General features: G+C 51.5%; 1 protein-coding gene across 1 annotated transcript in view; it reads left to right on the top strand.

The window, feature by feature from the left end:
• Window positions 1-12,348, top strand: part of COL4A6 (collagen type IV alpha 6 chain) — a 168,379-nt gene that overhangs the window by 140,453 nt on the left and 15,578 nt on the right. Inside the window, exons 24-36 of the mRNA XM_007463675.1 lie at window positions 1,870-1,941; window positions 2,351-2,458; window positions 3,528-3,749; window positions 4,133-4,294; window positions 5,961-6,131; window positions 6,856-6,999; window positions 7,447-7,572; window positions 8,011-8,192; window positions 10,120-10,183; window positions 10,708-10,782; window positions 11,297-11,404; window positions 11,498-11,605; window positions 12,185-12,256. Of these exons, the coding sequence (XP_007463737.1) occupies window positions 1,870-1,941; window positions 2,351-2,458; window positions 3,528-3,749; window positions 4,133-4,294; window positions 5,961-6,131; window positions 6,856-6,999; window positions 7,447-7,572; window positions 8,011-8,192; window positions 10,120-10,183; window positions 10,708-10,782; window positions 11,297-11,404; window positions 11,498-11,605; window positions 12,185-12,256 (1,614 nt within the window). The remainder of the gene's footprint in view (window positions 1-1,869; window positions 1,942-2,350; window positions 2,459-3,527; window positions 3,750-4,132; window positions 4,295-5,960; window positions 6,132-6,855; window positions 7,000-7,446; window positions 7,573-8,010; window positions 8,193-10,119; window positions 10,184-10,707; window positions 10,783-11,296; window positions 11,405-11,497; window positions 11,606-12,184; window positions 12,257-12,348) is intronic.

Raw genomic sequence — 12,348 nt, 5'->3', positions numbered from 1 at the left:
CAGGTGAAAAGAATCTATGAAACACATATGATAAATTGAAGCTGGATGGCTACATGTTTGGACCTGGCCCAGAGATATTTGTATTTTATCCAGTTTGTTTTTTAAGACATAAAGCAATGGAACTACAATGTTTGACACATTAGAGTCAATCAGCTACTGAAATAGTTGGGGCAGGCGGGTTTTCTGCAGGGTCCCTCTCATGATACCATCTAGCGAGGCAGTTCTTCAGCCTAGTCCAAAGCCGAGCACAGGACTGGCAGCCCTCTCCCCATGAAGCATCTTATCCATCATAAAGCATGTTTCCGCGGTAGGGAAATAGCCCTCCAAAATAGCTCCATCATTTCAACACCTGGCAGGATGGAGATGGGTACGACTACCTATGGAGGAAGATCAGGCTTGTGGCCATCTTTCCACCTGTGAAAATATAACTATAGGAGCCTGAGGTCTAGAAGGCAGAGAGTTGCTGCCCAGCCTACAAAGTAGTGTCACTAACCTGACTGAGGTAGAATCCAGGGGATGGCCTTGCGGGAGCTCTTCTGAATACTCCTCCTTAAGTAAGATACTAAAACACTAGTATTCACTGAGCACATACCAGGGTGCCAGGCGCTGTGCTAAGTGCTGTTAACACTATTCCATATAATCCTCACAAGCACCATATGACGTAAGTAGCTCCAGTTTTACACATGAGGCTCAGAGAGGTTGAGTATCTTGCTCATACAACTAGTTAGTAGCAGAACTACGATACAAGCTCAGCTGTGTCTGGCTTCAGAGCCCAACCTCTTAACCGATACATTATACTGTTCAATTCCCAATTTTGATTTAGGACTAGAACAGGTGGGCTAAAATGACATCAAGCCTTTAAATTGGAAAATGGAAGCGGGACTGGAGGAGGAATGCTAGCCAGTTCAGTAAGCAGTCTGAATCATAGGTTGTATACATATCTTTAAGAGATGCAATTTGTGATTTATTTTACGTACAGGCAAAAGCTATAGCGGTTTATTAGAACTGTGGACTCTGGCTTAAAGTAGATCTCAGGGGATTGTTTTAATGAATAGGCAAGACTGATTTTAATTAGCAATTGTTTATAAATGGCATTTGAAGGAGCCAACTAACAATTTGTTCACTGGTATTTTATTAAACCTCCCCCCTGTGATCTTAGAGACTCTTTATTTGCACTCTGAGTGGGCAAGGAAGAATTTGCCAGGGGAAGGGCTCCGCAGGTCAATTTCAATGTCTTAAACAGTGAAATTGACTGCCCCTTCTCCCTGAGTAGCAGAGCTGGCAGTTTCAAATGAGGAGCTGAGGGAAGGGTCACTGTCTGCCATGGCCAAGAGAGTGGCCTTCAGTGTTTACCTGGTACAGACATATGGGTCCATCTGAACAAGGACAATCAATAGGTTTCAGCAGATCTCAACATGTGTCAAAAGAACCCAGTGGTTTGGGAAAAGCCTCATTCCAAGAAAAGAGCAGTCATCTGAACTTGAGAGGTGTTGGCTTCAAACACTCCACTCTAGTGATGTGGGCATAATAATAACTAACACCAAGCACGCATCCTAGGGAGGGGCTCCATCTGAAGGCAGGGTGAATAGGCAACTGCCGTTTGCTGCTCTTCCTACACAACAGGAAACTTTGTCAGAATGAGATGTCCTGACTTGGACACTAGGGGCATTCTTATCTGTGAGAAATTGCACTAGGAGTAACTCCCAAGAGCTTCTGATGCTACGATTTTTCTGCATGGGCTCCCAGCTTCTGGGTGAGAAGAATAGCTTAGCTGTTCCATTCGATGGAATGGGAGTAAAGGAGCATGCTAGGGGGAAATCGTCCCTGACTCAGGGGGTTCACCACCTGCTCACATGTTACCATTTACAGGTATCACCTTGCCTTGTATTATTCCTGGGCCATACGGTCCATCAGGATTCCCAGGAGCTCCCGGATTCCCAGGTACGGAATGAGGCCAGAAAAAGCCACTGAGCACGCTTGTAAGGGCCATGCACCAAAGGAAGCTGAGGATAGCCCGGTAGCATTTGGGGATCCACATTCCTTCTGAGAGGGCGGCCTTGAGGATTGAGGAAATAGAATGGCTGCTAGAGAGGGCTGTGTGGGGAGGTGAGAATGAGAGGCTCTCCAAGAGCTTAGAATTTTTTTTGTATTTTGGCCGCACCGTGCAGCTTGTGGGATCTTAGTTCCCCAACGAGGGATCGAACCCATGCCCTCGGCAGTGAAAGCACGGAGTCCTAACCACTGGACCACCAGGGAATTCCCGAGACTAGGATTCTTGACTGGACATCACGAATCATAGCTAGCCACACCGACTTTCCTTTCCCCTTACCACTCATATTTGGGTTTTCAGGCCCTAACGGGGCCCGTGGCCTCCCTGGGACTCCAGGCCAGCCTGGATTGCATGGAAATAAAGGGGAGCCCGGAAGTCCAGGATTGGTTCACCTCCCTGAAATGCCAGGTAAGAAAAGGAGCTTCTCCTCACCTGCTTCTCCTTTTGTGTGAGTGTGTGTTTGGATTGTGGTAGCCATCCACCCACTATAGGAAGTTAGGTTGGTGCTCTGGTGTAAGTGGGACGGTTTTGATTTCATACTCAGGCAAGAGAGCTTAGAGCTCTAGAATGCCAGCATCTCAGAGCAATAACGGCCATTTGTGCTGAGCTGGGCCAACCCCTTCACTTTCAGAGGGGGAAACTGAGGGTCATATGGAAGGTGACTCACCTGAGATCACAAGGTCACTAGTGATAGAGCCAGGACTCTGCCACGTGGTCTGACTGCAAGTTCTATGGCAGTTTCCTGGATCAACTCCTTAAAGGTCAGAGAAGGAGATTCAGATGAGTGAGAGGGAAGCTGTCGTATTTCAAAGACTTCGCTCACACCCTGTCATTCCAACCTGAGCTTCATTGTTCTGCACTGCACCAGTGGTTCTCAAACTGTTCCCTCGGCCAGAAGCGTCAGCATCACCTGGAAACTTGGTAGTAACGCAGTGCCTTGGCCCCTTGGCAGAGTTACTGATCAGAAGCTCTGCGGGTGGGCCCTGCAATCTGGCTTTTCCCAAGCACCCCTGCCCCAGGAGACTCTGACGCACGCTCAGTTTGAGAACCACGCCTGCTCTGCAGCCTGGGGCTCATCTTAGGCCACGTTCCCTCGGGCTTATCAGTGCTACAGATCCGTCTGCCACCCAGAACGAGGGAGGCATGACTTGGCAGGAGTCAGACGACTCCAGAAGGGACCAGGCCTTTGACAGGAGGTCCCGGGCCTAACCTGTGCTCTTTGGCCACTCTAGGCTCCCCAGGAGCGGGTTGCTGAGCTCTGCCCGCTGAGCTAGAACCTCCTCCAGGGCACACGGGGCAGTCCCTGCCACTGGGCAAGTCTTCCCAGGACCAGAGACTCCTGACCTTTAAGGGAAGCGACACACATTACTAATATGTTAGCTTTTGTAGTAGGGAAAAAACCTGTGTCAGAGTCCTCTCCCCAAACCTAACACTTCTAAACCTCCATGGCCTTTTATTTTTGCCTCTTTACATTTAGGATTTCCTGGACCTCGTGGAGAGAAGGGCTTGCCTGGGTTTCCTGGGCTCCCTGGAAAAGATGGCTTGCCTGGGAAAGTTGGCAGTCCCGGCTTACCAGGTCCCAAGGGAGCCCCTGGTGACATCATTGGTGCTGAAAATGGTGCTCCTGGGAAGCAAGGCCTACAGGGACTGCCAGGAGACAGAGGATTTCCTGGAGACTCTGGCCTTACAGGACCCAAGGGTGACTCTCTTTGCCCCACTTATCTGACAGTCTACAGAAAGCCTTTCAGTAACTGCTATCCTTGCGTGAATACCTGCATGACTCTGGGGTGATGGATTAATTAGGGGCTTGAAATGAAAAGTCATTTTGTTCTGTCCTTCCCTTTGTGGAACTTTTTCTTAAATCACCTGCGTCCGTCCATTCTCCTGTCTTAGTAATTCCAGAAGTATCTATAATCCATAGTCAGATTTCTTGCAGAGCCTGTGATTAGCAACAAGGCTTGAGCTGACAAGGCAGTGGCACGTGGGGTGCATCCTGGGCAGGCTCTTCCACTGGAAGTTGGTTTGGTAATCGGTCCCTGCTATCAGTCCAGGCTGTAATTGTCTGGCCCTTCCTTTCCTTAGGTTTGCTTGGGAAGTCGGGCTTGCTGGGCCCCAAAGGTGATCGGGGCAGCCCTGGAATACCAGGCCGCGCAGGACAGCCAGGCCCCCGGGGATCTGATGGTCTATTCGGCATCAAGGGCAAACCCGGGCTCCCAGGAGCACCAGGCTTTCCAGGCACTTCAGGTAGGTCCTTCGGAGGAGGAGCCCCATCTTGACAGACTTAAGCTAAGCCCTCCCCACCGCCCCGGCCCCCCCCCCGCCCCCGGCAACCCGGTGCCCTGAGGGGCAGTAGCAGCAGTGTGACAGGGTCAGAGTTGACAAGGAGACTGACTTTCCTAACCTCTCAAGTTTCACATCTCAAGTCACCCTCGCAGTGCCAAGCCAAACCGATCGCTGCAGTTTAGCCTCCAAAATGTGACCCCAAAATATGATCATTCCCCGCCCCTCCCCCATGGCCTCCGTCCCCCTTTTCAGGCTTCAGCCTGCCTCCTGCCTTCCTGCCCTCCTTGTGCAGGTGGGCCTCGCCCCTCTCCACCGCCCTCACTGGGGCCGGGCGAGGAGCTCAGGCGGAGAGGGTGACCACCGTGCTGGCAGCCTGCCTCTCGGGCCAGCAGGCCTCTGAGGACCCAGGGCCAGAGTGTCTTTCACTCCACAGTGAAAGTGAACCTGACGGCCCCTGGTTCCAGCCTACTGTTTGCAGCTTGCCTTTTTCTCACACCCGCCCTCTTCACCCTGCTGTCCACCCCGACTCCCAGCCACGTGACTGAAGTTGAGTTTTTGCAGAGCCACTAATATCTTTTTTATCCCCTTCGTCCTTCTGTGTTTCTGGGGTCTTCACATAGGCTGTCCAGGCGAGAAAACAGCACACAAGCTCACAGACTAACACTCCCACTAGCTTGGCCTCTTGGGGGATTATCTTACTATACACTATAACCTGGCAAGGCCAGGGGTCCCTGAACTCATGCTGTGGGGTTGGCCCCCATTGAATTTCTTTCCCTTGCTGTGGAATCCCCTTCACAGCCTCCCATTAGAATCCTGGGGCTCGCAGCTACTTGATGCTTTTCAATCCATAGAAGGCCAAGTCAGCCATTCATTTAGGTCCTTGGGGGCCCAAATACCTCTGTCGTCACTGACTTAATCCTTTGGTTTTTTAATTTCCTTGCTTTGTACCTGAACATTCCACTTTGGCAGCAGCTCAGGAGGTTAATCCCATTGAGAAATTTAAAGCCCGGTGAAAGAAGTTTCAGAATACCTAGGATACCAGATGGGCCTTGGGGATTTCTACAGTACTTGGCACTAGGGGGTCTTTCAACCCTAATGCCAAGGAACTGGCTGACTTAACTGCTTGCGTGAGGGATTAAAAGGGCAGCCCTGTATCCATGGCTCCCTGGGAGGCTGAAACAATGGCTTGGCTTTAACCTCTACTTTACCAATTGGCTCAGGAAACAGCCATTGTGGAGTGATTCAAACTGGAAGTACCAGGAAACTAGAGTCCAGTTGCCACCCTGGCTTCCCAGAGCTCCATTCAGAGGCTAAAGTGTGAACCACATTCGTGAAGGGGGGAGAGTTATCATCGGAAGGGGTTTGCTGCAACCCCCCCTCCCCACCCCCGCCAGCTACAGTGCCATGTTGAAAGAAGTCGCCATTGGCAGGGCGCCCTGGATGGTAGGTGCTAATGCTGCAGCCAACTAAGAACTCTGCCTGTTAGCAGCCTGCCCAAGCCATTGTTAAAGGGCAGTTTATAAACGCCAACAAGCCAACCAACCAGAAGCCATGGGAATGGGCAGTGGCCCAGATCTGGACAGTCTCACTTGACAGCTGTCCTGTGTTCTCTCCTGTACTGATTCAGGACATCCTGGAAAGAAAGGCCCAAGAGGCGATATAGGTCCCCCTGCATCAGCTGGAAAGAGAGGCCTGCCTGGGCTGAAAGGCCTTCCGGGATCTCCAGGGCTAATTGGCTTCCTGGGGAACTCCGGCTTGCCAGGGGCCACTGGACTGCCAGGCCTGCCAGGTCCGAAGGGTAAGTGAAGGTATCAGGAAGGCACCAATGGGGGCCCAAAAGGAGCTGCCATGCTGCCCAGCTCGCCCCCTCCCTCCTCTCTGCCTGGGAAAGGGGAATGGGGAGGGAGGTGGGCAGGGCTTTTTTGGCAAGATAGTTGGACAAGGCTAGTGCTAAAGGAGGAAGCTCACCCAAGGTGAGTCGCCTTCCCTGCCTGCTGGGTGGATCACTGGGCTGAATAGCATGGGCAGGGAGCCCAAGACAGGAACAGCCCACACCAAGGTTACTCATTTGCACAACTTCCACCATAGAGCCTGATGGCTCTCAACTCCTGTGAGTGTCCTGCTAGACATCAGAGGTTGGGCAGGGGCGGGGAAGTGACTGGTCCAAGGTCACGCAACTGGTTAGCAACAGCACCAGGCTAGAGCTCATCTCCCTGCCTCCTGGCCATAGGCTTTTTTTTATTCCTCCTGTGCCAAACACGAGCTCTAACTTGGCAAATCATAAGAGAGGTTCCCACCTCTTCTTTCCTTTCTGGTGCTTAGTACAGTGTCCCTCTTCAGGGAAGTAGCATAACATGTATTGACTAAGAGCTTGGGCTTTGGGGTTAGAGAAACTTGGGTTTGAATCCCTTCTCTGCAACTTCCTAGCTGTGTGACTTTGGGTGAGTTACTTAACGTCTCTGAGCTTCCATTTTCTTATACGTCAAACAGGGATAATAATAGAGGTTCTTGTTTCTCAACAGGTGAGAAGGGGTCTGTTGGACTGATAGGTTTTCCAGGGATTCCAGGTCTCCCTGGTATTCCTGGTGCAAGTGGATTAAAGGGAATTCCTGGGTCGACGGGAAGAGTTGGACCATCTGGACAGGCTGGTAGCCCTGGTGAAAAAGGTGAGCTGGGGAATCGAATTCTGGAATTGCCACCCAGGCTTCCCAAGGTACATCTTGTTTATCAGCTTTGTCATTCCTGTGGCTTATACCAACCCTGTGTTAGATAATAATGTTTGAGGTTTCTGAATGAAGTCCTTTTAAACCAAAAGACCTAATCACTCTGAGTTACTACTGCGCATTAGAGGCCTGGACACACATTCCCGATGCTCAGCGGAGAAGGGTTTTGAGTAGGGTCTAAGGTTGCGGGTGGACCTTGAGCTTGTCAAAGGAGGGAGAGGGCGTGCACATTAATGCAAAGTTTGGGAAACAGGGGCGGGGAAGAAGGTGGAAGAGCCCAGAAAGGGGGCCTGGGGTGGGGCGGGAAGAGCTGATATGAGCGGTCAGCCCGTGCCTGACCTCGTGTCTAAGCTCCCGCTCACACGGCTTTCATGATCTCCATCCCTGCAGGAGACAGAGGCGACCCGGGGCCAGTCGGAGTACCCAGCCCCAGACTTCCAGTGCTGAACCTGCACTTCACAGGAGACAAAGGCTCTCAGGGCTCAGCTGGATCCATCGGATTTCCTGGGCCCAGAGGTGCTGGGGCAGGGAATGGGCAGGAGAAATGCCCAAGACAGTTTTTATGACCAAATTCAACTTCTTTCCTGAGAAAAGGCCCCACAGAACAAGAACCCCCAGAGCAGCAGCATGGGTGGCAGCTGGGGATCCACGGAGGCTGCCTTCCCTGGGCCTGAGGGGGGGCCTGTACTGTGAGCCTGCCAGTTTTCATTGCCACTGTGGAACTCCGTTTTTGAACCACAGGCGGCTGTATCCCTGGAAGGGCCTGGCAGACAGTGGGGATGGGCACTGAGTGGCTTTCCCAGTGAGGCACCTCCCTCTATCCCCACTCCTCCCCCTAAGCTAACTGTCCCCAAGCTTGCGCTTTGGCCGCCTGTGACCCAGGGCACGTGCACCTTGGGGAGAGGATTTTCTCTTGCCTAGAGTCTTTCCCCAAGACTTTTGCTTCTTTCCCAGGTGACAAAGGAGAGGCTGGCAGCCCCGGGCCACCAGGCTTGCCTGGAGCTCCTGGCTTCCCCAGCCTCATCAAGGGACTTAGCGGGAGACCAGGCTCCCCTGGCTCCACAGGACTACGGGGCTTACCCGGCCTGAAGGGGTCCCCTGGAATCACAGGTTTCCCAGGAATACCAGGAGAAAGTGTGAGTCTGCCCACATCTTTATCTCCCCACCAGGGAACCGCCTCCATAGCAGGGGGATGTGTTCCATTGCCCACCTTTCTGATCCCAGCCCACTTCCCAGCCCCCTTGCCCAGCTCCCTCCCCCAGCTCACCCCAGACAAGGCCCCTCCTTGAGTCTGCCAGGTCTTCTCACCCTTTCCCAAACATCCCCTCTTCCTTCCCGGGCCCTTGTTCACGCTATCTTCCCCCACGTGGCAGAGCGTCCTCCTCAAAATTGCTGACTACCTGCCTGTCCTTCAGGCCCCAGCCCAGGCACCCGCCCCTCCAGGAGTCCCTGAGCGCCCATCCTGCTGGCACCCTACACTTCTCACTGCTTACACTTATCCTAGTTGGTTCTGTGTGGGTCTGATTTCCTCAGTGAGACTGTTAGGACTTGAGAACAAGAACCGCCTTGCATGCTTTTTGGTCTGCATCCCACCGCCAGCATCCCACGTTGAGTTTGGGACAGCAGAAGAATTCGGTACAGACTATTTGATGTTTTGATTTCAGAAAGGTCTTTGCCAGTTGTTGCCTCTTGTGGAGACAACAAAGACTCAAAACCAGTTTCTCTGGGTTCTTAAAAGTTTGGGTGGTAGAGTAGGCTTAGCAATGAGAAGACGTAGGCTTGAATCTCAGCTCCATCACTCATTAGCTCTGTGATTTTGTGCGTATCGCTTAACTTGCCGGAGCCTCGCTTTTCTCATCTGTTAAAAATGGGAATAATTTCCAAACCTTCTTCAGACCATAGTGAGGGTTAAGTGAGCTGATGTGTGTAAAGCAGTTACGTTGTATCTGGCACATGGTAGGCTCTGAATAAATAGTAGCAATGATAGTAGTAGTATTGAAGGGACTAAATAAACTGTATCACAGGACACCTGTGTTCCTGCAGACAAAGTCCCTGTCCTTTAAAAGCGTCAGCCCAGCTTGTGGAGAGAAAACACCACACACACACACACACACACACACACACACACACACACACACACACACCTGAAGCAATTGCAAAATAAACAATTCTCAACCTGCTACTTACACACTAGGAAGGATAGAATCAAAGTGGGACAGCGTTCTGGGAGGGGTCCCAGCATGAGCAGAGGCTCAGAATGAGTAGATATGGCAATACTCAGAAGAGGCCAGGTGAATGCAGGGGGTGTCCTGGGTCGTGGTCCTGTGACCAGAGTGACCCAAGTTGGACTCCTACCCAAGGCACTAGGTAGCGTATGTCCTTACTGGGTACATCTCAAATGAATCAAAACCATACCAGATGCCAGGGAAAGAATTGTACCAATGGCAGCTGACACGCCCATTTCCCAGACTCAGATAGTGTGTTGGACATTAGCCAGTGAAGGCAGTTTTTCTTGTGAAAACCATGGAAATATTAGACCAAATTCAGACTCCAGTACCTGTATGCATACAGCCCGCTACCTGGTGGGGTAGTGAAAGACTCTTGTGGAACCTGCGGCAGAGAGCTATAGCCCCACGTTGGTGAGGCCATGCTTGTTCTCGCATAATGGCTCCAGAGCTGTGGCACGGGTGGTGATAGCCAACTCTGTGTAGAGCAGATCAAATGCCTGGCCTGACTGTTAGGTTTTATATTTTCTAAGAGACTCGCTAGAGCATTCACACCTTGATTTCCCAAGACACCAATTTTGATAGGCATTGGAAAGTTATGAATGACAAGACCAGGATTAATCTGCAGATCGAATCCCTCCCCTATAACCCGTAAATACGCATTTCCGCCCCCTTGCTCATCACTTTCCCCTCTGCAGGATGCCCCCCACCTGTCTGCCCCTGCCACAGACCACTCGATGGACATCTCTCCAGCAGTGGCTCAGGGAAGGGAGGGGGAAGAGAGGGTGGGAGGCCCCGAGCACTGGGCAGAAATACTGACTCCCGTCTTGCTTTGAAGGGTTCACAGGGTCTCAGTGGAGCTCCTGGGCTCCCAGGAGCATCTGGTCTCCCAGGTTTAAAAGGTAAGGAGCATTTTCCCCTTTAATGCGTTTTTCCAGAGCAAGGTGGATTTCTAACAGGCCCAGGGCTCTCCCAAGGGGAGACATTGTGTTTCGAGGTAAAGGAATCGATTTACATTTCCCCTTGGGCTGAACCCCCTTTGCAGTCTTTGTTCCTCAAAGATATGCGACAAACAGTGGTTTGACCCAGCTGCCTTCCAGACTCAGCAGCAGAGGAGAACCTCAGCTCCAGACAGTCTCCTCTTCTGGTGATGTTTCAGGGCCCCTCCTCTCATCTTCTCTGCCCATACTGAGCCTAGTGATGTGTTTCCCAATGGAGATATGCTGCATGTAGCAGCATTTCATGCCAATAGTCTGGTAGCATCCCAGCCCTCCATTGGGGCATAAAAGCGTAACCTTTTACTCGGCGGGTAACTGTGTCAAGGAGCCTCTCTGGCTATGATTTTTTTTTCCCTCAAAAGATCTATGTGCTGCAAATTGAGCTGTAGCTTCTCCTGACCACCTGAACAATGTCTTGACATCCCCAGGAGATCGAGGCCGGACACTTGGAATTTCTGGTAGCCCAGGACCCAAGGGACAACCTGGGGAGCCTGGTTTCAAAGGTAAGGCTGCTGCACTTTTGTCTCCCATGTCTCACAAACTCCTCAAAACTGAGGATCGGAAGGAATTTTGGAGGCCAACCCCAAGTTCTGCAACTTCTATACAGTGCAGAAAGATTCCTACTTGACATGTATCCACTCAGAGGCAGTCAACAGTTTTCCCAAGCAAACCAGCCTACTTTTCCTTCAAGACTCACAGACTTACGGGATAAGTCTAAGACCTTTAAGATAATGGTGTCCACCCCCTTAGTTTTTAGCTAAACGAAATACTTCGTGAGCATTTCCACCCATCGCTCCTACTGCTGGGAACACTCAGAACAAGTTTACTTACTTTTCAATTGGGAAGCATCTTTCAGATATGAAGACAGCTGTCACAGTCCCTTTCAGAGTATCTTTGTTGGATCCAGCTCCCATGGCAACTCAAAATGGCTTCACCTTCCTGCTCCCCCTCTCCCGTGGAGGAGCACACTGCCTGAACTGTGGCCTGATCACTCAGCATTTTTCTTGATTTTTGTAGGCGTGAAAGGAAAAGATGGACCAGTCGGTGATGTGGGTTTCCCAGGAAACAAAGGTGGAGATGGGAAAGTTGGTATTTCTGGAGATGTTGGCCTTCCTGCCTCCCCAGGTACCATGCCACATGACAACTTTACTCTGAAAAAGTTCAGATCAGCGTCAGGTCACAACCCCTTCCGAACTTCTGCCTTGTTTTCACTTTTAGGACTCCCCGGGGTTGCAGGCATGAGAGGAAATCCAGGGCTTCCAGGTTCTTCAGGCCACCCAGGGGCAGCTGGGCCCCTGGGACCCCCTGGCCTAATAGGAACCAAAGGTATGAGAGTTGGGAGTAGACAGTGGGGAAAGGGGTCCTTTCCTCGAAAGAAGGATGGCCACTACTTTTTCTGAGGAGACCCTAGCTGGGATTAAGCCATATCCAGGGGAGTCACTGACTGGGTTTCATGAGGGATAACAGGAAAGGAGGAAGAAGAAGAAGAAAGGAGCAAACCTGAACGGGAAGAGAGGACATGGGATCCACGGAGAGCAGAGTTGGGAAGGAAGGTTGTTGCCCTGGCATATGCAGCCTTTTCCTGACTTAGAGATTGGGCAGCAAGTCTCTGGGAGCTGGCAACTCAAGGTCTTGGCATTGCCACTCTGATTTCTTCTTGAAGATACCTCATTATCTGCCACCCTGCTCTTAAGCTATATTGGTCTCTAATAAGAGGCAGGAAGACTTAGGGTGGAGGGTGGAGACTAGGTGTGGTCCAGTCTCCCTTAGGGCATTAAATAATGCCTCAAGAGAGACCATAACCTTTGAAATGAGGACTTTGCGGTGCCCCTGGGGTCAGGACCTTCTGCTGACCCTTCATGATTCAGAGTCGCTGCAGCCATTTCTGATATTCTCTCCCCTCAGGTTTCCCTGGACTTCCTGGCTTACATGGACTGAATGGGCTGCCAGGAACCAAGGGAACCCATGGAACTCCAGGTAAGCAAGACCCTCAAAGGCAAAGAGGAGAGCACTCGCTCTTCAGGAAGCCTGACAGAGGCCGGCCTTGAGCTATTGACTGAGGCGTGTCC

This window comes from Lipotes vexillifer, unplaced genomic scaffold, assembly GCF_000442215.2.
Source record: "Lipotes vexillifer unplaced genomic scaffold, Lipotes_vexillifer_v1.1 scaffold1267, whole genome shotgun sequence".
Classification (NCBI taxonomy): domain Eukaryota; kingdom Metazoa; phylum Chordata; class Mammalia; order Artiodactyla; family Lipotidae; genus Lipotes; species Lipotes vexillifer.
This window is presented reverse-complemented; position numbering and strand designations above follow the sequence as displayed.